A 25,169-nucleotide genomic window follows, 5' to 3' on the forward strand; every position below is an offset into this window, starting at 1 on the left:
TTACACACTGCTGGCAACCGTCACCTCCAGCTGCTGCAGCTGAGGTGTTTCCAGGTGCAGATGTACAGAGGAGTTTGTCCCAGATGTGCACCTGGATGTTAGTCTCAGTCCCTGTGGCATTCTGGTTGAGGAGACTAAAAGGCAGGCAGCTTATCCCTTGTTCTGGCAGGGCACCTAAGTAAGATTCTTTTTTCTCAATTCTCCCCAGACACACCATCCTGAGAAGCCACTTTTTCCTACCACAGGAAGCCCAAGAGAACACTATAGGTAGCAGTCTGACAGGCAAACTGAACCCTGGCCTTTTATATCCTGCCAGGTTTGAGAAGTTGGACATCACCCCTAAAAGCGCCCAGAAGATTAAGCCCGTTCTGGAGCGCTGGATGGCCGAGGCTGAAGCCCGCCACCGATCCGGCATGCAGAACCTGACTGAGTTTATCGGCAGCGAGCCCTCGAAAAAACGCAAGCGGAGGACCTCTTTCACCCCGCAGGCGCTCGAGATCCTCAACAGCCACTTTGAGAAGAACACACACCCCTCCGGACAGGAAATGACGGAAATAGCCGAGAAACTGAACTATGACAGGGAGGTGGTGCGCGTCTGGTTCTGCAACAAGAGGCAAGCCTTGAAAAACACAATAAAGCGTTTGAAACAGCCCGACCTCGGCCCGGCTGCACCAATGGACCCTCTCACTGATTCTCTAGAGGAGCTGCCCAAATGAACGAGCTCTCCGGCAAAACAGTGGAGTGGAAAAGTGGCAGCCATTAAAAACAACAAAGGTGGATGAACTCCTCTTGAAATGAGAACTGAAAAATGTTCCCAAGTCACCTGGATGGACAGTCCTGAGTTTGCAAACAATATGTGTTGTGAGTGTGATTAACCACAGTTATGTAAATGGCGAAACCAAAAACACGAAAAAAGAGATTAATATCTGAGAATTATGTACAAACATACGGTGTGCTGTTTCAAAGAGTTTTAGATTCTGGCCTTACAGACCAGACTGTCGCCCAAATTTTGGCTCCCACAAGGAGGGATTTAGTAAAGAGATCATACCAAATCTAAACACTATTTACCAAAGTCTGTTGCATCTGAGTACTAAGAATAATTTTGTAATGTAAATGTGCTCTAAATTTTTACATTTGTACTGGCAAAATCTAAGCTATATGTGTGAGGTTGAGTATACATTTTATCTTTGTCTCGCTTACTTTTTTCTTCATTGTTTGTAAATATCCTTATAAAAGAAAAAAAAAAGAAAAAATGCCGTCTTCAAATTGAAATCACGACTGAAAAAGTTCTCTTTTGGACAAAAAAATGAAACCTTTGCTGTTAAACGATTGCATAATAATGTTGTTTGCCTCCTATTTGTGTTTCATCTGCAAATATTTTCAGTCACGGTGTAACTTTGTACAACTTTTACAGGTATTTATTAATGATTTCATGAGATTGTTTCAGAGGATGGACAAAAAGGGAGAGGGAACTAAGGACTGTCATGCGATAGCAATGATGATGAGGGGTTTCGGTGTCTGTCGAGTCTCCTGCAGCTTTGTTTTGAGCTACTGTGTCATTCTGTTGCCAAAGCCTGATAGCCAAAGAACACACACAACTTCAGCTCAAGGACTGGGGAAGATTTTACCCTTTTATTTATTTGTTCACATGGCTTTTCTCCCCCTTTTTCTAAAGTGTTTTACTCTGTGGGTCTAATTGAAAAGAAAGAAAAAAACACTATCATGTCAAACAGCTACAACAGTGTCTGCTGTAATTTCTTACCACTGCATTATAGAAAATGGGTTTTCTTTTCCCTGCATGCTTCAACTTAAACCACATAAAGAGGTATTTATATATAATTTCCACCAGGCAGCCCAAACTTTACATCATTTGATTGAAAAATAGCGCATTATTTTGCATATTAGACTCTTTAATTAAGCCCTAAAATGAACTAAACGTGTGCAGTTGAAGCATTTTTGTTGCCACTGACCAAACTACTGAGCTCATGTCAGTTTAGATGTTTTTATAAAGCGAATATCTCATATCGGATATGCTTTTCTGCTAAGATAACGTTGTTTTTCCATCATATTCTGCTTACTTTTCAGCTAAATTAAGATTACAGAAATGTGTTTTTCACTTCTGAATAGATCCTTACATCATTTTAAAACTGCTAATTTAATAGATTATCGTCAAGAGTTTATGTATTTGTGGTTTTTTCTATTATGGTTTGCATGGGTGGAATTAATTTCAGTCCACTGATGTCAATAATCGACTCTCCATCTCTGCACACTTTTACTTTTACATGGTAGTACCTTGTCAGAAATGTCAATAATCCAGACCAAAAAAAAGAAAGAAAAACCTCTCAGACCATCACTACAAATATTTGGCTCTTACAAAAACCCTCACAGGAATAAGGAGGGGGAAAAAAAGAGGTGTTTGTTGAGAATAAGTGTCACATGTCAGGATGAGTGAACTTAATTTGAAGTGAGGTGAAATTTGATGCAATTTTATTCAGAATCATGTGTCTGCTCAATATATGTCCCTCCATGTCACATTGGTTATCTCAGTTTTTTTTCGATCCCCTGTGCACCGCTGTGTTCTTCTTCACTGCCTGGAAAACAATCACACACACTGTAAATGTCAGAAAACACACACAAAAAAGCTTTACATGTCTGTGGTTTTAAAGGAATCACAGAGAAAAGGCAGCAAAACCAGACAATTTTAGCTAAATCTTCATCTGCACATCCACAGCGGCTCCTTTTCACCTCTAGATTTTGTGTATTTTTATTTCCTCCCATTAGGAAAAAAAACTTCAGGCAAACCTTTGGCCAAGAAACGCATCATGTCTCCACAGATAATTATATGAGAAAGGAGCAGTGGATCAGTTCTGAGGCTTACCAATAAAGCTGTAACCAAAACCAAAAAAAAGAGAAATAAATAAAAAGAAGACACAGAAAGGAGTTATGCCTTTGCTCAACCTTTCAATGCTGGACCAAAGCTCTATAGTTATGCACATTGTACAGAGAAATAGATTCATGATGTTGACAATCTTTAAAAATCTGAGAAGAATTGAAGAGTAGAAATGTACAGTAGTTTCATCCAAGGTTTACCTCAGTACTGTTCTTGTGAGTATCATACAAATGCCATAAAAGCAGCCGCAGGTCAGTAGAAAAGACAGAAGATTACTCTGCACTGTGTGTCGATGTTCACCTTCAACGTGGAGGGAGAGGCTTGTGGTTCGTTTTCTTTTTTATGAAGTGACACATGATTGTTTTTTTTTCGTGAAGTGGTTTCTGAGCCACTTGTGACTCATCTGTTTTCTATTATTGTAGAATTATTTCTCATTCCTTTTTTGTGTCGTACGTTCACCTCTCAGTTCTCACAGCCCTATAGACCCGCGTAGAGGAAAAAAAGAGATTACAGTGATGTTGCTCTTAACCCAATTAGGATGATTTGTTTATCACCTTGAAGTACATTTGTGAAATTTTACTAACACAGCCAAACTGGTTTGATGTTTTGTTGATAGTTGAAGACCTAGAAACCAAAGCTGAAGAGCCTGCAGAGGTTGGTTTTCATTTTTTTATAGACTGAAAACTGTACTTAATCTATAGAGCAATATCTGTTTGGTCAGTTAAGCAGCACTTTGTGTATTTCTTTAAAAAAATGAGAAAAAAACAAAGCTTCAAGTCTGTCACATTGATTTGTACCATAATTAGTAATAAACAATTGTTTGACATGAATTCTGTGTTGAGTTTCCAGTGGAATTACTTATGTAATACCCAGATGTGTGTCTTTATGGCGTAATCTCAATGTGTAAAAAGTCAGGAACCTGCCTTTTTACATTTACAATACACTACATATTATTTAATATACTTATTATGCTGTAGGAATTTCTAATGTAAGTAAAACAGCATGTAAAACTGTCTACCTGACTACCACTGACAGCCAAAGTCTGAAAGATATGTCAAATAAAAACTAGGATTAGCCACAGCTAGCAGTTGATTTTTCCAAAACTGTAATTCTGTAATAGAAATATGCATATGATTTGATGCAGTTAACTAACAGTGCAGTAGTCAGTAACCCGTTTCATGAAAATAAATGGAGCAGTAGTTCGATTGGATTTAAAAAACACTCAAACTTTAAAAACACCACAACAACTAAATAAACGGCTACTAAAACTAACTAGCTTATTTGTCTCATTTGTTTTCACTAACCTACTGTTGCATCACATATTTAAATGTAGTAAATTGTGTATTAAGTTTGTTATAGCACTGGCAATTCTGTTTTCATTACGAGTCAGATAAATTCAGTCACGATGGAGAAAATATCCAAGCTAACCTTCTGCTAATGGTCACTAGCTTTTCACTTGTTAATCCACACAAACTCAGTAACAATGGGAGAAACTTAGCCAACCCCTGCTAACAGTAACTAGCTTGCAGGAGACGTTAACTGCCATCTCAGTTTTTGACTCTAGTGAATTTTGACCAATTTAGTTGATAAATCTACCTCTAAATTACATTTTAAATGCAGATTAAAATATTTAATATTATCATTCATTCCTCATAACTAAATGAGACAGTCATGAAATAGAAAACAACAGCTAGCTAATAATAACTAGCTTCAAAGGTGCTATTTTCATTTGCTCAATCTGCATAAACTCAAACTTAGCCACCTCCTGCTAACAGTGACTAGCCTAGCATGGCAGCACCAAATGTCATCGCAGCTCTTGACTACAGTGCATTTCATGTGATTTGATCAAACTTGAGAACTACCTCTCAAATAAATGTTAAACTAACGCTATATTTCCTGCTAATGGTAGGTAGCTTAGCATTAGCTGATTAGTTATCATATGATAGAACAAACATAACTAATTGCTGCTAGTGGTAACTAGCTGGAGTAGCACTAGCTGCTAAGTTATCACTTGGTCATGATGGAACAAACATAAGTAATTCATGCTAATGTTAACTAGCTGGAGAGAAAAAATGCTAATTCATGCTAACTTTAACTAGCTTGAGTAGCACTAGCTATAAAGTTTTCACTTTGGCATGATGAGAAAAACTTAGCTGATTCTTGCTAATGGAAACTAGCTTTAGTAACTACTACTAAGCTATCCCTTTGTCATGATGGAACAAACTTAACTTATTCCTGCTAATGGTAACTAGCTGGAGTAGCACTAGCTGCTAAGTTATCACTTAGTCATGATGGAACAAACATAAGTAATTCATGCTAATGGTAATTAGCTTGAGTAGCACTAGCTATAAAGTTTTCACTTTGTCATGATGAGAAAAACTCAGCTAATTCTTGCTAATGGTAACTAGCTTTAGTAACTACTACTAAGCTATCCCCTTGTCATGATGGAACAAACTTAACTAATTCCTGCTAATGGTAACTAGTTGGAGTAGCACTAGCTGCTAAGTTATCACTTGGTCATGATGGAACAAACATAAGTAAATCATGCTAATGGTAACTAGCTGGAGTAGCAATATCTGCTAAGTTACCACTTGGTCAAGATGGAACAAACATGACTAATTCTGCTTATGGTGACTAGCTTGAGTGGCACTAGCTGCTAAGCTATCACTTGTTAATGATGGAACAAATTGAACTAATTCCTATTAGTGGTAACTAGCTTGAGTAATACTAGCTACTTAGCTAACATTTTTTAGCGATGAAAAAAACATAGCTAATTCATGCTATCAGTCATTAGCTTGAGTAGCATTAGCTATAAAGTTATCTCTTTGGCATGATGAGATGAACTTAGCTAATTCCTGGTAATGGTAACTAGCTTTGGTAATGCTATCTACTTCGCTATCACCTTGTCAAGCTGGAACAAACCTAACTAATTACTGCTAATGGTAACTAGCTTGTGTAGCTTCTTAGCTATTTGATGTCAAGATGCAACAAACTTAACTAATTCCTGCTAGGGGTAACTAGCTTAGCGTAGCATCATCAACTTTAATCGTGGCTTTTGTTGCTACATTTTTGAGACGTTACACTATCTTTAAACATCAAATTTAAGAGTCTTCAACTAAGGATTTGTGTTTTATATGTTTCTATAAATCTTAGTGTGCAAAATAGAAAAAACACTACTTTCTATAACTGGCTGTAATTAATCTGAATTAAGGTAGTCGTCTTAAAGCACCTTTTATATATGAAACTGCATTTTCTCTCATCTTTCTGCTGTTGACTTCATATTTTGCGTTTCAGAGAAATATGCAGTATATACAGGTGCAGGATGCTGCATGAGTTCAAAGTTTTCAGCAACATACAAATATTCAAAAAACATCACGGACTCTCTTTTCATCTTTTCCAACTGCACACACAAACACAGTTATTGACGAAATCAAATAAAACCCAACTTGTCTTTGAGAGGTCATGGTCAAGTGCATCTGAAATCACCTCGATACAAACCTTCCTTTTTTTAAGGCGGTGCGCAGTTATTTGACCCGTGCGACCTGATGTTCGTGGAGGGACGGATGAATGAATTTAAGTTACCATTTGATGTGTTTTAATGAGAGAAGACGCTATAAAAAGAGGCTCGCATACAATATTTAGCAACTTATTTAGATTTCCTTGGGGTCAGTAGAGAAGAATACATGTCAGGTTTGCTTCTCATCAAAGCTTCATGTGTTTGCCTCGCCAAATAACAACAAGACAAGTGTAAAAGAAGGAGAAATATATAAATAAACGAGGAGAAAGCCTTTTGAAACTAAACTCAAAAGTTTGATACAGCTTCCCTGTCCATGATGCCTTTGAAAAACGGGCAGGCTGCTGAAAAGAAAGTAGTAAATAAATAAATAATAATAATAAAAAGCACAGACAACATAAATTATTAACATTAGACTGAAAACTGATGTTCGAGATGCTTTTTCGTCTTCCTTTCAGCTCTCTCTCCCCCCTTCATTTCAAAACACTGGATGTGTTTTTGAGCGGTGATGGCTGAGGTGTACGCAGCTCCGGCAAACTTATTTGATATTCTTTTGTTTTCTCGCCACGCCATTTTCATTGTCTTTTGCCATTAATAGTGTAATTGTGCAGATGCAGCTCCTGACCCATATCTGTTTTCTCAAACTGTTTGCATTCCGACGCTGATAAAAGTTTGCTTTCCGTCGTCGTCGTCTCTCCACCGCAGAGCTTTTGAATGAAGACTAACAGCTCAGTTAAAAGGAATCCTCACGCAGATATTACAGAGTAAATGTCAGCGCTCCAGCTTTTTATCAGTCTTCCCTGGAGGGGAATCTGGTGAGAATGAGTCATGCCCAAAAAGTTTTGTTTTCATCTGTGCGCAATCTAAAGTTTTCGGTATTCCAGATTTAACAATATAATATTGTTGAAGGATGAATGTTTAGTTCTGTCTTTTGCAGATGCTCATTGTCGTTTTAGCTGCGTAAATTTGCCAAACTGTGTGAAAACACCTTAAAAACCTGAAATATTTTAAGCTAAAATCATCCAAATCAACAGCAAAAAAAAGCACTTATTACTGAATATTTCCAACATGCAGCAATCATGTTTAGTGAAAAGAATCCAAAGAGCCCAAATTTAGTTGTTGTTTCATTTAGTTTATTATTATTTTTACTGGTGCAATTGGGACAATATATTAAATAGGGACTAGACAGGTGGGAAAAAAATAGTAATACATTTAAAAATGAGAGAGAAACTAAAGCTGCACCACTACTGACACTAATGGTGGCGGCAGTGATCATTATAAGACCAAAAATACAAATGAAACACACATTAATAATGGAGATAAAACAGAAAATAAAATTTAATAGGTGCAAGGCCTACCATCTATACAAGATATAGGAGAACTTCTGTGCTGAAAATATCAATTAAGCAACCGTCTTCAAGAGTTAAACCTAAAATAGCTGCAGTGTGTAAATAACAATAATAACAATAATAAAAATCTTCTTTATAATTGAATTGTTTAAAGTAGCAAGAATACGGCTGCACGTTTAAATGTCTATATTTATTTATTTATTTATTAGTGAGCTGAATAAGTTTGGATTTCAGACTACTAGTGATTTCTTGGGAAAATTTACTGTTTTTTGCTAATTTTCCCAGTTTTGCTTCAGATAATAACTAATAAAATCACTGAAAAAAGGCATTAATGTATCAATTAATGTTGATGTTACCATTTCGTTTAACAGCGTTTGACTGTAAAATCACAGTATGGTTTTGACTATATTTAAAAATCAGCCAAAAATATTATTTTACAGGTATTTGCCATTAATCTGACAGAGAAATAAGTAAATCATTTTCTCAGTTTTTGCTTTTTGTTAAATTACAGATCACATATAGTAAAATCACAGAACAAAAGCATTAATTTATGTTTACTGTAAAAAAAAAAAAAAAAAAAAAAAAGACATACCAGAGCTGTACATAGTCTCCACATCAAAAGACTGTATTTTTACAAATAGAAATTTGTTGTATTACTATCTGGACGTTTCTGCTGCATTTAAATTGGCTGAAAGTATCAAATTTTGGTACTTGGACAAAAACTTAACACCTGTTTTTAATTTTCTTCTTTATAAAACCCAACATAAATGAGATTTCTTTCTCCAATTTGCTTTTTTTTTGTTCATTTCATTAAACATACACTTTTTTAACTTCAGAATATTCTCCATGTCTTTATTTTGGTTGGGTCAGACACATCTTTGCTTTCTAATTAGTGAGGATCTGCATGACAGACATTATTTGCATGTTTTTACAGTTTTTGAACAATATTCCACCGTCTTTAAACACGTTCTTTTCTGACTTTTTACAGTTTAGGTTAAAATATTTCCAGAAACTGAGGCAGTAGAGAAGTAAAATATGCAGAAAGTTTGCAGACTCAAACATATACTTTTAAGAAAACTCTGTTTCTTGGAAATCCTACACTTTATCATTGTTTTCTTTGCGTATGGGAGATCTAAGAGCGGCGTACAGTAGTGTGAGGATTCACATCGAACCCTTTGTGGTGTCTGATGTTTCTAGTAAAGACAGACGCCCAGTAAAGACGAGTTTTGATCTCTGAATCTTTGTGGGTTGCTGTTTTTTTTTCCTGAACCCACAGAGGCTAACAGGGGCAGGTGAGGCCTCCTTAAGAAGGATTTAAAGTAAACTGTGAGTCCTGCCTTTTTTTGTGTGTGCCGTTTTTTTTCCTAAACAGAATCAAAGTGAAGACTTGGACTGTCTGACTTGTTGAAATAAAACATTCCTGTTCAACCTGCAACCACCTGAAATTGTCCTGAATGGGGGGGAGAGGGAGCCCGGATAGAAATATAATGACATGTCGGCGCTCCAAATGGATTATGTTTCAATATCAGTCAGGACACAGAAACAGAGAGGTGGAGGGAGAGAGTGCATGTGTTGGATGCAGATAGTTTTAAATTGCTGCCTTTGTTTTCCATCAGGCATGAAGCATTCACTTTCCTTATCTTTCAGACAACGTGCGGTGGGCTGATGTTCTGGGTAAATGAACTGTCTGTATATCCCTCACCCTGCGCTCCTCTGCCTCCTTGTTTTCACTTCCTCCTCAGGGTTGAGATGTTGCTACACTGACTGTGAAGCCCGAGCTGCTCAGGCGTCTCCCACTTTGCTGCTCTGCACACCCAGATGCCTCTGGGGGTGCAATTACCAATCCTCACATGCAATCGAGGTTGGCCATGCATATGATCCCTTTTGCTTTCACTCTTCTGTTTTTTATGCCTTTTTTCAGCGTTATTAGCAATGACACACTGTGAGGTATTTGCAGGTAGAGGAGTTAATAGCCCGGGTCTTTACAGAGACACCTGTCTGACTTGAGCGGCTGATTGCATCGGCCCATAGTCCATTTAACTTTCTAGCAGCCCAGTTTTTGAATGCATGTCTTTAGGCTGTGATGTCTCTGTTTTCTCGCAGCCCGGACAGGAATCTTTTCCCAAAGCATCGCCAGCAAACAGGTGAGAGGCTGCAGCTGCACACCTGCTCGCTCTGCTCTCCCCCTGCCTCGCACAAAGAGAAGGAAAATGATCAATAACGCTGCGTTTTAAAAGTTCACATCACGCTCTTTAATGCAGAGAAACACAAGGACACGACGAGAACAAACAGAATTCTTCAGTGTCAGTGGAAAGTTTTGATAATTTACTCAAGACTGAGTCAAAGCAAGAAAAATCTTTGTGTTAACTTTGACCACCATTTTTTAAAATTATCATTATTATTACTACGTGATGTCCAGTGGGAAATTGGAGTTGAGTTTGGTCCCTAAAGAGAAACTTTTAGCAGAAATAACTCTTTCAAGATAAACCCTGATACTAAATCCTGATCCCAATACAAACTTAAAATGTTGAATATAAACTACAGCACTTCCTACAACATGTGAGTTCTCTGGTTTTAGAGAGAATTACATTCAACTCTTGTGTTGTGAGAACATTTTAATAAGATTTTCAACAAAAACATGAAGTTTGTCTGTGCAATGAGTGTAAATGTGTAGTTTTTTTCTTATGTAAAAGACAATTCTGTCCTTTTGTCCAAGCTTTGTTGTTCTTAGCGCAACATAATCGCAAATTTATCTTATATAAAGTTAAAGTTATTTTGTTAATTTAACTTTATTTTTATTTTTTATCCCATCAGACATATTCTATTGTAAAACTCCTCGCTATTTTGTTTTAGAAAGGTGATATAGAAACACAGTTGTTGTTATTGTAGCATATTTTGAGTTTGTAATTGGCTAAATGCTAACACCACTGTCATGAAATAAAGAACGTTTCAAGTGTTTCTAAAACTTCCGAAATTATTTCACAAAATCTTATTCCAATATATTTATTCATTTAACTTGGATCACTCTGGAGCTCCACATCTACTCACCTCTATACTTTAGCTTCCTAAAGTTTTAAATACGCGTCATTCAGAGCCTCTACTATAAACATGAGGCAGGAGCTCGGTTCAGGTTTCCTAAACATTTACAGCAACGACCCCCCTGTCGGCCCTTCTCAGTTTTTACTACTCCAACTCCAAATGTTCCAAAACAGAGACAAATAGTTACTGGATGTAGCTCCAATATGACCAAGTGGGAAATAGAACAAATGAGGTTTGTTTTATGAGTCTAAATGGTGATTTGTACAAAGCATGAAAAGCATAACAGAAAAATGTTGCTTGATGTAGACTTGGAATTTAACCAATCAGCACTGAGACCTGCGCAATATTTTTGGCCGGGCCTCTCAGAAATACCAACCCTGAGTTACTTTTCCCATGAAATGGCCTTGAAAGAGGTTCTACATGGTTCCAGCAGTTAGAACACACACAAAGGTTCAGGCCTCCCTGAATGCAACCAACAAGGTTCTGTAGCGGAAAAAAGGCCGACTGAGGTCATGAATCCATCCCTTCCCCTCAACACAAGCCTTAACAACGCATCAAAAAGCGACAGTCATTAAAACTAGATCTCATACACTAAAAGAGATTGATTTAAATCATTTGCTTCAGTTGGTAATATGCAACTGAATTAAGTTTATCAACCCAACAGGTAACATTAGCGCAGCTGGTTTAGGTTAGATGTGCTTGAATAATCTGAATCTTCTCCAATAAAGATGTCCATTGCTGCGACTTAATTTTAAGGAAAGTCAATATGAATTCTTTTATTTTCAGCTTTCTACATTAGGTACTTGCTCAGATATACAATGTAAAACCTTTTCTTTACTCTGCGATACAACTTGAAGAAAACTGTGGTTAAACTGCAGCAGAAAAAATGTTAAAGAAACGTAACATCCTGACGTCCCAATGGTAAAGGAGCAGTAAACCTCATTTTCACTCTTTTACTGACATTAGAATAGCTGCTTAAAGGGATAAATTCTCATTTTAAGTTGACAGAATCCACAAAACTAAACCAGAAAGATAAACTTCAACTGCTCAAATAGACTTTTTACTGTGCATTTGTTTGTCTAATTTACTCAATCTATCGATTTGTGGTTTTACTGCCTACCATCCAATGGTTTAACCCTCGTGTCGTCCTGCGGGTCAAAATTGACCCGTTTTAAAGTTTGAAAATGTGGGGAAAAAAATATTTTCAGAGTGAAACTTCTGATGTTCACATTATCAACATTTTTGGGAAATTTTTGAACATTTTTTGGTGGAAAAAAAAGAAATGTTAAAATTGTTTCTTTAAGAAAATATTAGAAGTTTTACTGATATATATGTAATCAATTTGAATATTTTTAGGATTTTTTTAGAAGATTTTTGCTCGTTTTTTGAAAAATATTTACACAAATTTTCTTGGCAAATTTGGGGGATTTTTTTTTAAACAATACTTTTAAGGGAAACTTTTAAGGAATTATTGGAATTTTCTTCCTGAAGGTTTTGCAAATTTTCAGAAATTTATTGAATTTTTTTGCTGAATTTTTGGATTTTTTTCAGACAAGGAAACAGTATTTTTTGGTGCCTGTAAATGAAGACAACAGGAGAGTTAAAAGGAATTTTGCCCAATCAGACATTAAGTAACACAGCAAAACAAGAGTTTTTAGTCATTTTCGACACCAAAATCTACCAAAGTTGCACATAAAATGGCCTCTTTAGAGCACAATCCTGCTTTCAGTCGTGGTAAAATATCTGTCTTGTGCTTGGAGACGATACATGTGGAGGTTTAATTGATCAGCTTGGACAAAGTGTTTTTGCCCAAGGGGTCACTGTCTGTTCACACACACATAAAAAAGTGCTACCTGTCTTAAATACGACCAAACAGAAACATCAAACAACATTTTTTTTTAACCTGAAATGGATGATTATGAGTTAAGAGCAGCAGATGAAAACTGAAATAGTTTCCCTCCTGTCAGGTACTTTGTAAGCAGCGCATGAAAAAACCCTTTGGCAAAGTGCAACTCTCCTGCACATGGGTCATCGCAGCTCTAAGAGCTAGAGGAAAATAACCGGCCCTGCCCTCCATCATCCTCTCATCCCGCTGACCTCTACGTACGGTATAGTATACTTACAGACGGGGAGAGGACGAGGGGGGGAGAAAAGAGAATGATTGCATATCTGAAGGCATCAAGAGAGCAGATATGGATGGGAGAGGAGTGACATGGTCGGACACATCTTTGCTTTCTTATTAGCGAGGGCCTGCACGGACACTTTGGGCCCTTTTTATGGGGCCATGATGAAACCCCTCTTCGTGCATCTGCGGAAAATGGCCAGGGGAAATCACAGATGAGAATCACTCAAAGACAGGGAGATGTCAACAAGCCCATAATGATAGCTGATGGCCCCAGAACATTCTCCCCTCTTCCCCTCTCAGCCTCACCTGCCCAAGTTGCACTACCCTAGAAAACATAATTAGAGGTAAAGCAGAGAGGACGGAAGCTTTATCTCTCTGTTTTCTGTAAGCAGTGCTCTTTGTTTTATACATCAGGGAGTCTTTTTTCCCCCCTCTTCCCAATCTCTCTTTCACTTCATGGAGAGCAGGAGGCGGAGGAGAGCTCCCTCTGTGAGACGCCAAGGTGCTCCCAGTCCATTGTGCTGCTGGCTGTCAGGTTAAATTAGGGAGTACAGGCTCCGTGAGTGTAAAAAAATCAATACTTGATGGAAGATTGCTCCCCGGAAAATCTGTTTTGATTCCAGGATTAATTCTTGACCAAAGGCTCCTGCAAAATGACATGCCATTAGCCTGAAAATGAACACATTCTGCAGTGGAAATTGGATGGAAATGTGTCAGGTGATTGCCCCGGCTGGTTGTTTTGACTCTTCCAGCGAGGGGACTGAAGGTGTGGCTGCTGTGAATGAGGCCTCCGGGCCGACTCCATTTCCAGAACAGAGACAACTCCGCTGTGGCCTCCGAGTATTCTCAAGGCCATTGTTGTCCAGCGGCTGCAAATGCACTCCGCCAAGGTGAAATGCATTTACCCGCTGTCCACCCTCTCCTGTGTTTTCCATAAAGCGTGGCATGAAGAATGAGAAAATCTGAAAATAAAACAAGGAGTGTTTTTTGTTTTTTTTTCTCTCTCTCCCTGTTCTCTCTACTCAACAGTGAGAAAAAGGGAGGTGAGATGCATTATTGATGAGTGAATAATGTGTTTGTCATGACGGATGACATTTTCTTGTTTGAAAACTTAAACAGGAAGCTGCAGAGATGCACCGGACAGTGATTTGAACAGCCGGAGCGTTCAAGCTGCACTAAACATTTGTATGGATGTTCAAGTGTTTCATGGAAAAAAAAAACAACAACAACACGAGACGCGTCTTCTGAGACAAAATTGTTTCTCACTGAAACATATAAGATTTATTTGTTGTTTATTTTTTTATTTCACGTTTTTGCTGTTTTTGAACCGTTTTCATAATTTTTACTGGAAATATTTTTGATTTTCTTCCCTTCAATACAAGCTACTCTTCATAATGCAAATGCAAAATAACATCATGGTGCACTTTTCTTTATTCTTAAACTATATATTTCCGATATCGACCTAAAACTGAGAATAAAATTATTTTCTGGTTTGATTTGATCAGCTAAATGCCAAATAAATACACCCTGCCCTGCTCATGTCACATTTTATTTCATCTCATTTATGATGCTGTTAGAACTTTTACAAGCTACTGTATCTTTTTTTTTTTAAAGAATAACAAGTGTGACAGCGCATTATTAAATATAATTTTACAGTTTGTCAGTCTTAAGACACTAAAGAACTGCCTGAATCCACATTTAATCCTTTCAGAGATACACAATGTGCTTGCACGAGGAGCAAAATCAAACTCGCCGTTTTTCATCTAAGTCTTGATGTTTGAATTTACTGTATTAAAGAGACGAGTGTAAATAAAATGATGTTTTAATGTTTTGCAATTATTTATGCAGCTATTTTGTGAAAATTAAAATGAGCAGTAGACTAATAAGGAATGACTGCAGAGTTATTATAATGACAAACAAACAACGGACACATAAAACTGAAAAATAAAACTCATGAGGAGACAATTTAGCAGGTCTGGATGATGATGGTGGTGATGGAGTCTCAGTGTGAACCACAGTCAGTTTTACAGTGAGGCTTCAGCGCCACCTGCAGGTTGAAACTGATAGTGTCCGGAGTGTGATATTGTGAATGTCAGTGTGCATTTAAAAGGAAATTGCACAACAAAATAAGATGCTTCTTTTTGAACTGAATTGAATGCCAAATACAGATGGGTGACAAATAAAAGGAAAAAACAACATAAAGTGTTCACCACGTGTCACCAGAACAGCTTTAATGTTCTGCTGCAGGGATGGAGTAACATTTTTCGAGAATATCAGAATCAGAATCAGCTTTAATGGCCAAGTACATACACAACATACAAGGAATTTGGTTTCAGATGTTGGTGTCACCCTAGGAATATGGAAAGAGAATAATACTAATAAAGAGACTCTATAAAGGGGAACAGAACAGGGGGAAAAATAATTGTGAAAAAAATAAATCTTACATAATATATACAGATATTTACAAGCTAGAACGCAATATATAAACACAGTCGTGCAAAATGATACTTGCATGATACAGTGCAAAAAGCAGAGAATGCTATTCATAGTACAAAAAATACAGCACATATCCATTGGAATACTGTCTATATATATAAATTTTCCCTTATTTGGTTTGTTTTCTTAGTGGTAGTAAAGGGAGCTGTGTAGCGTGTTGGTCCAAATACCCCATGTGTGTTCCTTTGATTGTGAAGACCATAAAATATGATTCACATCATTTTCATCAAACTATTTTGCCCCTCATGCGCTATGAATGGAGGCGATGTCATCCTGGAAAAGACAGAAATGTTTCTAGGATAAAGTTGATCACTCAGAACAACTTTGGATTGATCTGCAGTGAAACAAACTGTGTCAGTAAAACACCCAGAGCCACCAGATCCCCTCAGTGGGGCAGGCAAGGGTTCATGTTTTCCTTTAATTTGTCACCCACCTGTATGTTCACACATACAAGGGATTTGAATCTACTGTCTCTCAGTGAACCTGCCCACAATAAATATCTGTTTTATTTATAAAATAAATAAAACAGATAGGAATAACAACAACAATAATAATAAATAAATAAATTCAGCAGAATTTTATGTTGCAAAATGTAGTAAATTATAAAGAAAACATAATGTTCCCCTTTTAATTAAACAAAAAGAATTCATTGGTCACAGACATTTTTATTATTATTATTATTATTATTATTATTATTACTATTATTATTGATAAAAAATAGCTAAATAATAATAATAATAATAATAATAATAATAATAATAATAATAATAATTATTATTATTATTATTATTATTATTATTATTATTATTATTATTATTATTATTATTATTATTATTGTTATTATTATTATTATTATTATTATTATTATTATTATTATTATTATTATTATTATTATTATTATTATTAGAGTCCGAGCACCGAATGGTGCGAAGACCCTATTGGAATGCAACGAATTATTCCTTCTTCTTCTTCTTATTATTATTATTCTTCACTCTTCTCCCGTCTTTTGAATTGCCTTTTTGGCGGCCTTATCATACCCCAAAACGCGTGAAACTTGGCATGCTCATCAGGACTAGCGAAAAATTTGATATTTTATGGGAGTTGCGCATGTGTGGGGCAAAATGGCTCCATAGCGCCCCCTGGAAAATTGAAAATTTGGTCATTAGGCCAACTTGCACGACGTTTCATCTACAGCTACAAAATTTTGTAGGCATATTCAGCACATCAGGAAACCCAAAAAAGTCAATCATGGCCACGCCCTAAACCCAACAGGAAGTCGGCCATCTTGAATTAGCTGTAAATATTTTAAAATTAATAACTCATCGGGGATAAGTCCGAGAGACGTCAAATTTGGCCAATATATGCAAACACACGACCTGATGAAAAGTTATCAAAATGTTCATCTCATTTCAAAGGGCGTGGCCATGGCGACTCCCAAAAAAATGGATCCTTCGCCATGAAACAGGAAGTGGTGTCTAACTCTGCTGTACATGCTCCAATCTGCCTGAAATTTTACATGTGTGATCAGAGTCCAGTCCTGATCACATCCATAGGCCGACATGCACTCTCGGTCGCAGCGCCACCTGGTGGACGTGCGTGGATTCGCCGACCAGCAAGGATGCGATGACCTGTCCAATGCTGCTTGCAGCTTTAATTTTTAACTTGAGTTTTGACTCGACAGTTTTTGTCAGGAGGTTGGACTTTAGGCTTTGTGCTGGAGGGTTGAACCCTGATTTCCAAGATTTTCAAAGTGTACAGACCTCTTGAGTCCTGAGGAGATGAGCTTTCACACAGTGTGAGGGCTGAAATTTTCGAAATTTCACAGTAGTTGTCTGTAAACTAGAGCCTTCAGATAGTCCAAGGACTCGTGTCTTCTATGTCCATGTGTAGTTGTCTGTTAGTTTGAAATGTCAGATAGTGTGAGGACTGAAATGTGCAAAGTGTCTTAGTACTTCTCTGTTAGTTAGAAATTTGTGTTTAATCGAAGCCTTAAAAGTTGTGACCATGAGTCTTGATTTCACATTTAGAGTATCCATTTGAGTTTTGGTGAGATGTTCACCTGTGTGCTATTTAGAAATGGTCCAGCAACTTTGATTGTATTCACTGAAAAGTATAGTTAGTGGTGATCAGAAGGTAACATTAGTTTGATCAATGATTTCAACTATTAGTAGACTTTATGAGGGAAGCAGTTTTGAGAAAAGAGTTATTAGTAAATCAATTCATAGTGCAACCTAAAACATTGAAAGAGGAAGTGTTTGAAGAAACAACCAGATGTATTTGTTTCAGAATAGAAAACGTTTTAAGATATGTAAATTTAATTTTTTTTTTTTTTTGGATTTTGTTATTGTGTCTTCTGTGTAATTAGATATTCAAAAGTGTCACTGGTGTTTTTCCAATTTTTTGTCTGTTTTTAGATTAATCTTAAAAGTTTAGTTTTGGTCTTTTGTCATTCTTCATGATTTTATAATCTTAGATTAGATGTACAATTGTTTTGTCTTTTTAATGTGTAATTGTTGAGTGAAAAGTATTATTGGATGTGATGAGTAAAAATATTATTTTCAATATTAAATGTTTAAACTCTTGTAGTTTGTAATGTTAAGAACTTGTAGTAGATTTTAATGTGTAATTGTATATTTAAAGTTTTCATAGTAAATTGTGTTTAATTCCTAGTAAAAGTGTTATTGTCTTTAAGGTGTTTATTTGTAAAGAAACATTGAACTATGTAAATAAGTGTACTAGTGTCTTTCACTTTTTGTTTGGATAGGCGTAGTGAGAGACAGCTAGACAACGGGGTAAAAATAAGAATGAGGGCAACTCATACAGCACGGGGTTGCGATCGGGAATCGAACCGGGGCCTCAGCGTCGGGGACCTAGTACATACGTCAGAGGCGTAACCCGTAAAGCTACATGAGCACGCATATTCTGACCTTGAAAACGTGTATAAATCGAATAGAAAGTCTAGGGGTAGGGTTAGGGTTACAGAGCAAGGTCCTTACAGTTGTAGTACAAAAATAGGGTAAAAAAAATATGTATACAAATTTATTTTTAATGTCCAAACGAAGCAGCCGAATATTAAGAGAAATTAATCCCCGGTTTTCCCGTTGGTTTTTGGCCGGTCTATATAGCACGGCCAAAATCCACCGGGAAAACCCCACATTCTTTTTAAGATTTTTTTGGCTAGTTTGACTTAATATTAAATTATGAAAATATGTAAAATTTAATATCCATTTTTGCTACATTGCTACTGTCAGGACCTTCCTCTGTAACCCTAACCCTACCCCTAGACTTTCTATTGGATGAATACACGTTTAAAAGCACATAACGTGTGTCCATATAGCTCAACGGATTAAGCCACTCACGCATGTATTAGGTCCCCAACGCTGAGGCCCGGGTTCGATTCCCGTCCGCAACCCCGTACTGTATGACTTGCCCTCATTCTTATTTCTACCCCGTTATCTGCCTGTCTCTCACTACACCTATCGATCAAATAAGTGAAATAGACTACAACACTTATTTACAAAGTTACATCTTTAGTTATTAAATAAACTTCTTAAATTACTTCGACTTTTATATTTTCCTACTTTATAAATGTTTTCTTGTCTCAACTTTTTCCCTTTGATTTAATGGCATTTTGTTATGTCGTTTCTTTCTTGATTCTTCTTCTTCTGACAACATTTTAACCCCAACCAGGGGTGGATTGGCCATCTGGCGTACCGGGCGATGCCCGGTGGGCCGAAGCACATTTTTGGGCCGGCACAGGGGGTGTCATAATTTAACCATCATATATAAATATAAATCCTTTTTGTCGATCGCGACGGCCCATTGGTTGATTTTTTTGAAGGACATTGGACTAATCCAATGAAATCTCTCAGCCCTCCTCGGCCCGCCCCTCCCCGGCCTCTTGACCAAAGTCATCAAATTTTGCCGTTTGAGTTGGCCGGAAGTGGAGAAGAGCAAAGATGGAGAAACGGCCCAAACGAAAGGGGGTGCTGAAAAATTGCGCGAATAAACGCTTAAAAGCCTGCAAGTGGATGCAGCAAAATGCTGCTAAATAAGTGACATGTTTGCCGTTGCTTCCACTACTTCACCTGCGGCAGCGACTGCTACTGCCATGATAGAAAAAGAAGCCGAAGTTCAGGGGGAGTCGGAGGAAAAGGAGTAGGAGGAGAAGGAGGAGGAGGACGGAGGGAGAGACGTGACACAGCAGGGACAGATCGACGAGGTCACATTAGCTTTAAAACTATACCTTAACTGATTCCAGCTCTTTTTCTTTTCTTTATCATCTATGCATCTCTCTCTCTAGCTTTCTCTCTCTCAATCTCTCTCTTCATACTTTAAGGTTCCATTTTGGTGAAGAGCTCCACTTTAAATTCAAGTTGGTAATTTTGACAGTTTGTAATAAAATTTTAAATAAACTCCCTGTGAGAAGTGACAGAGCGTATCTTTTTTTTTTTTTTTACATGGTTACTCTCTTCCACGTAGGCTGCTGCGTTTTTTATTTATTTATTTTTTTTTGAAACAATACAATGTGCACATATATCCTCTGGTATGTCGTATGGCTTGGCATATTGTATAAATAATCATGGTGGGCCACCATGACCAAAAATGCCAGGTCCATATTTTGATCCCAGTCCAGCCCTGGCGCCACCTTGTGGTAGCAAGAAATAGACATTTTTTTACATTTTGATGTACTATTCTTAGCACGTTGACCAGAATCACTTCAAATGTGCTGACATAAGCCTGAACACATTGATGATGATTCCCAGAGAAAATGGTGGCTCGTCATCAAAGGGCGTGTCTGTGGCGGCGCGGCGAATTTCGATTTCTCACCATGAAAATTGAATTATTAATATCTCAGCTGGAAATGATCCAATCTGGACCAAACTTGATATGATGGACACCAGTCAGGTTCTGAACACATCCACATTCATAAATTTAGAAATACTCATAGCGCCACCTATTGGCAACAGGAAGAAATTGTCATTACATTTGCACGTGGCATTGCCAGAAACTTTGTCATATCATTCAGAAAATTGGTCAGGTGAGTGGTTACACCTAGACGATGTCACAGTGTGAAGATTTTGACGATTCATAAAACGCTGTTGCCGTGGCAACGTATCGTTGCCAGAATAAACAAAGTACTTTTAGACAGGTTAAAAATGGTCATATGCTCGCCAAAATTGCCACACTCATCAGGACTGCTGCGATATTTGATATTTTAGATGAATTGCACATGACTGTTGCAAAATGGCTCCATAGCGCCACCTGGAAAATTTCAAACAGTTACTACGGCCAGTACGTGTCACCTAGAATTATGAAACTTGGTAGGCATATGTAACTCGTCAAGATGCACAAAAATGTAATTGACACCCATGGCCAAAGTCAAGCAGGAAGTCGGCCATTTTGAATTATATGTCATATGTTTTGACGATTTGGGGTCATTTTTAGACATTTTCAAAAGCTATAAACTCAAATAGGGTAACACTGACAGAGCTGAAATTTGGCCAGGATGTACTCCAGGCATGGTTGATCAAAAGTTATAAAAATGCTCCGCAAAAGTCTGAGGGCGTGGCCATGGCGGCCTCCTGAATTTTGATGCTTCGCCATGAAACATCAACTGCTGTGTAACTGCCCTAAACATGCTCCAATCTGCCTCAAACTTTACAGGTGTGATCAGAGTCCTGCCCTGATGACATTTACATGCTGAAATACAGCCACAGTCATAGCGCCACCTGTTGGATTCAAGGAAACGTTCTATAACTAGCCTGTACATGGTCCAATCTGCCTGAAATTTTACACGTGTGATCAGAGTCCGGCCCTCGTCGCATCCATAGGCCGACATGCAGTCTCGGTCGCAGCGCCGCCTGGTGGACGTGCCTGGATTCGCCGACCAGCAAGGATGCGAGGACCCGTCCAACGCTGCTCGCAGCTTTAATTATTATTATTATTATTATTATTATTATTATTATTATTATTATTATTATTATTATTATTATCATAATAATAATAGTTATCTGTTTTAATTTTATAAAACATAATAGTCTTCAAAAGAGTTTATTATTATTATTATTATTATTATTATTATTATTATTATTAATGATAATAATAATTAATAAATAAATAAATTCAGCAGAACTTTATGCAACAAAGTATAATAAATTATAAATAAAATATAATGTTTGCTTTTTAATTAAACGAAAATAATTCGTTGGTCACATGCATTTTATTATTATTATTATTATTATTATTATTAGTAGTAGTAGTAGTAGTAGTAGTAGTAGTAGTAGTAGTATTAACAGCTCTTCAAGGTTTTATTTATTAGCACCCACGTGTCAGTATCATTTCTGTTCCAGGTGGAGTTCCGCTTTGGGTCGCAGGTTGATGACGTAGAGCTGCTAGCTGGAAGCCGTTGCTGAGGCAGCAGAGTTTGCTGCTCTCAGGAGCTTCACATGTCGGTAAAACACCGGGCAGTCTCCTCAGAAGCAGGGTTTACCGTAAACTCACCATGTCTTGGTTCAAATCGGTGTCTGTCAGCGGAGAAGACGTGTTCGACGAGGATGGAGACGAGTTGAATCTACAGAGTAAAGAGTGGACGTCCAACATGAAGAAGCGGATCAAGGTGAGTTACTGTTAGCTTACCTCATGAAATACACTGAAAATGTGAGTCTGTTGTACTCAGAGCGCTATATCTTGCTTGTATATTGTAGTAGCTGACTCTTGGTTTGATATGTGAAGCTTGTGTGACTCTTAGCTCTCTAACGTACTGGTGTTGCGGACAGGACGGGTATGTGGAGGGAGTGGATGCCGGGGAGGAGGCCTCACTTCAGGCCGGATTCAACCAGGGCTTCAGGGAGGGAGTAGCTCAGACTGCAGCTGTGGGTCGCCTCAAAGGAATAGTCAGGTAAACCACCTCAATATATCATTTAGTTTCAACCTCAACAACCAAAGAAGAGACATATATTTGCTTTTAATTGAAGCTCCTGTCACCTGGATGACTGAAAATCTACACAAACTTAATAAAATATGTTTTTCCAAGTGAACAAAGACATGAGACAGACCTATATTAAACCTAAAACCAGGTAGATTAGATTAGTTAGAATAAATTCACACACACCTGGTTTAAGTATAATTTACCTTGTTGGTTCATGTCTTTGTCTACTTTGAATCTAATGTCGATGTTTTTTGTGACTAAACTAAACTCACTCTATAATGTTTCCCTGTAAAATGTCCCAGATTTATTGATATGTAGACATGATGCAATGACAGACAAAACATTAGTCTGTTTGCTCACTTAAAGACTATTAATCAGACAGTGTAGCTATTTATATTCAGGAAATCTGCTGTCCTCAAACAGAGAAACAGCAGATTCAGCTACAGTTTGCTGGAGGAAGCACAGAGAACCCTGTTTCTGTTATATAAAATATCCCATATGTGATTTATTATGGGATGTAGTTGGTTGGTGTCAAGGTTCCAAAGAAAAAGCAAAGTTAAGATTCTTAAGATTTATTTATTTATTTATTTATTTTTTTGGATGAGACACTGCATAGTTTTACCTAAAAAACATCCTTTAACTTTCAGAATCCAAGAAAGAAAAATCACTCTTTAGTGGTTCAACTGCTTATGATTTGTGTTCACATTAAATCCACAGCCTGCAATGAGAAGAACAGATTGACATTCCTTCAATTTAAAGCCAGAAATGTTAACCTTCTGACCAGATATTTTATATCATAACTGGTGTCTTAGAGCTGTGAAATTGTATAAGTTGTGTGAACATCAGTTTCTGGAAAAGCATGCATTAATTACTCTAGTGCTTTAAAAATATTATTACAGATACAACACCACAGCTACACTTTTTTCAGTACCTTAATTGGACGAATTCAAACTTTGAGACATTTTCTTTTAACAGAATAAAAAGTCAGATGTTTTAGATGTTGTAGAATAACTTTGCCTAATTAAAATAGAATCTAAGATTGGTAAGATGATTGATTGAATCACAAATATAAATAAGTATTTAATAAATAAAACAAGACAAAAAGTGAAAGGTCATTTCAGTAGTTGATGTTTGATACTCAGATCAGTTTGTAAGCTGTTGATTTGTTCATTAAGACTGGGAAAACATCATTTAGACAGTTTCCCAGATGATGTTTGTTCTCATCAGAGTATTGACTTGGTAAAATCTCTCTATCAATAGTTTTGAAGTTGAATCCGACATCGACCACTAGAGGCAGACAAACTGTTCAAACTGTTTCTGAGCAGAAATGTTTGAACACATTTAACAATAGTTTCATTTTTTGTTTCACTAATTAATGAACATCAATAAGATAGTGCAGTGTCTGATTTATTTTTCATCTTTAAATTTATATTCAGATAATTAGTGATATTTGGTGATTTAGGTGGTATTTACCCTGAACATGTTGTAAAACTCTTTAAAAATCACCCTGAGGTGTAGAATTCTTTAAATGTTCCAGCCTCTTTGTTGCACAGAAACATCCTGAGTTTTTATTGTACGGAGCTTTATTGAGGTCTCTTTTCTGTCCCAGTCACTTCTCTGGTCCATTGTGTGTGACTCTGTTGCCTCTTTGTGTCTCGTGTCGCAGCGCTATATCGTGCTGGTGCCAGATCAAGCATCCGGAAAACCCCGTCCCAGCCTCTGTGACCGACCTGCTGCAGCTGGTCACGCAGCACGAGGACCAGGTCGTAGATGGCATCAAGAGGGCTTTGGAGAATCCTCCTCCCAGTGTGAGCGACATCTCCGAGAGCATGGAGGACCTGGAGGTGGAGCAGGCTGGTCCAGGCTGCGGTGGAGAGGGATGTAAAGAGACGGACTGCTGCCAGAGAGCAGAAAACATGGACTGGGACGTTCCTCAAAAGCCACAAAAGCTCCGTTCAAGGTCAGCCGACTGCTCCTCCGGCTCAGGGGAAGGTCTGAGCCTCCTCCTGCAGCGCTGTGTGGACGTAGCGACGGAGCTCGGACTGCCGCAGGAGCTGATCGCTCACATACAGGAGCTGAGGAGCTTCTAGTGACCAGAATATCTGGGAACAATCAGGATCAAAACGAGTTTGAACGATGGGAATACTTGAATTGTTTAACACGGCAGGTTTTAGTGTGAATTTTATACACACAGAATGACATATATTTGATGTATATAATGTAAAATATGACTTTTGCATTTTCACAAGTTGATGTTTTGAAAAAGTTTGAAAATAAACATAAAATTTCCTACCACATATTTATACTGTTGCCTGATAAATGGAGAAACAATCATATAACCCCTTATTAAGACGTCTACTTATTTAACTGGCAGTTTTTGAAATTATAACTGAACAAGTGCATCCATTTAAACTAAAAAAAACATGGTTTATTGATGAAGTTATTCATATTTTCCTTATATCAGATTAACAGAGGACTCCCCATACAACTGTGAGCTGATTTAATAGTCATAATAAAATAAAAATGATTAAATACGCTGCCAATACTGACCACGACATTTAGTCAACTTCTCACAGACTAGGTGCTGATTCTGTGCTGTTTTTCTGTTTAAAACTAAATATATAAAATGTTTTTTGAATCACTGCTCAATACCAGTGTTCAGATTATTTATTTGTTTCATTTTTTGTGACTAAACTACCTCTATTTTGAAATATAACATTTTCAACAAGGATAATTTACCATCTTTATTCTTACCTGCAAGGTTTGTATAACATTTTATGAGCAGGTCATGAAGAAATGTTTAAAGCACATACTGAAGAACATTT

The 25,169-nt window shown here is 37.3% G+C and overlaps 2 protein-coding genes across 4 annotated transcripts in view; both read left to right on the top strand.

The window, feature by feature from the left end:
- The window catches only part of pou6f2 (POU class 6 homeobox 2), a 74,980-nt gene extending 71,260 nt beyond the window's left edge, over nucleotides 1-3,720 (top strand). For 2 of the 3 annotated variants that reach the window (XM_023272551.3, XM_035949228.2), the window contains one exon: nucleotides 209-3,720. In XM_023272551.3, the coding sequence (XP_023128319.1) occupies nucleotides 209-716 (508 nt within the window). In that variant the 3' untranslated portion in view covers nucleotides 717-3,720. The remainder of the gene's footprint in view (nucleotides 1-208) is intronic. The other variant, XM_035949229.2, reaches the window with a different exon arrangement.
- An 18,070-nt stretch (nucleotides 3,721-21,790) lies between these two features.
- otulina (OTU deubiquitinase with linear linkage specificity a) lies at nucleotides 21,791-24,641 on the top strand. Its single transcript, XM_023272561.3, has 3 exons — nucleotides 21,791-22,032; nucleotides 22,193-22,314; nucleotides 24,011-24,641. The coding sequence occupies exons 1-3, from the start codon at nucleotides 21,919-21,921 to the stop codon at nucleotides 24,432-24,434; spliced, it is 660 nt and encodes a 219-aa protein (XP_023128329.2). The 5' UTR covers nucleotides 21,791-21,918; the 3' UTR covers nucleotides 24,435-24,641.
- Nucleotides 24,642-25,169: the final 528 nt, after the last annotated feature.

The sequence above is a fragment of the Amphiprion ocellaris genome, chromosome 22, assembly GCF_022539595.1.
Source record: "Amphiprion ocellaris isolate individual 3 ecotype Okinawa chromosome 22, ASM2253959v1, whole genome shotgun sequence".
NCBI classification, from domain to species: Eukaryota; Metazoa; Chordata; class Actinopteri; family Pomacentridae; genus Amphiprion; species Amphiprion ocellaris.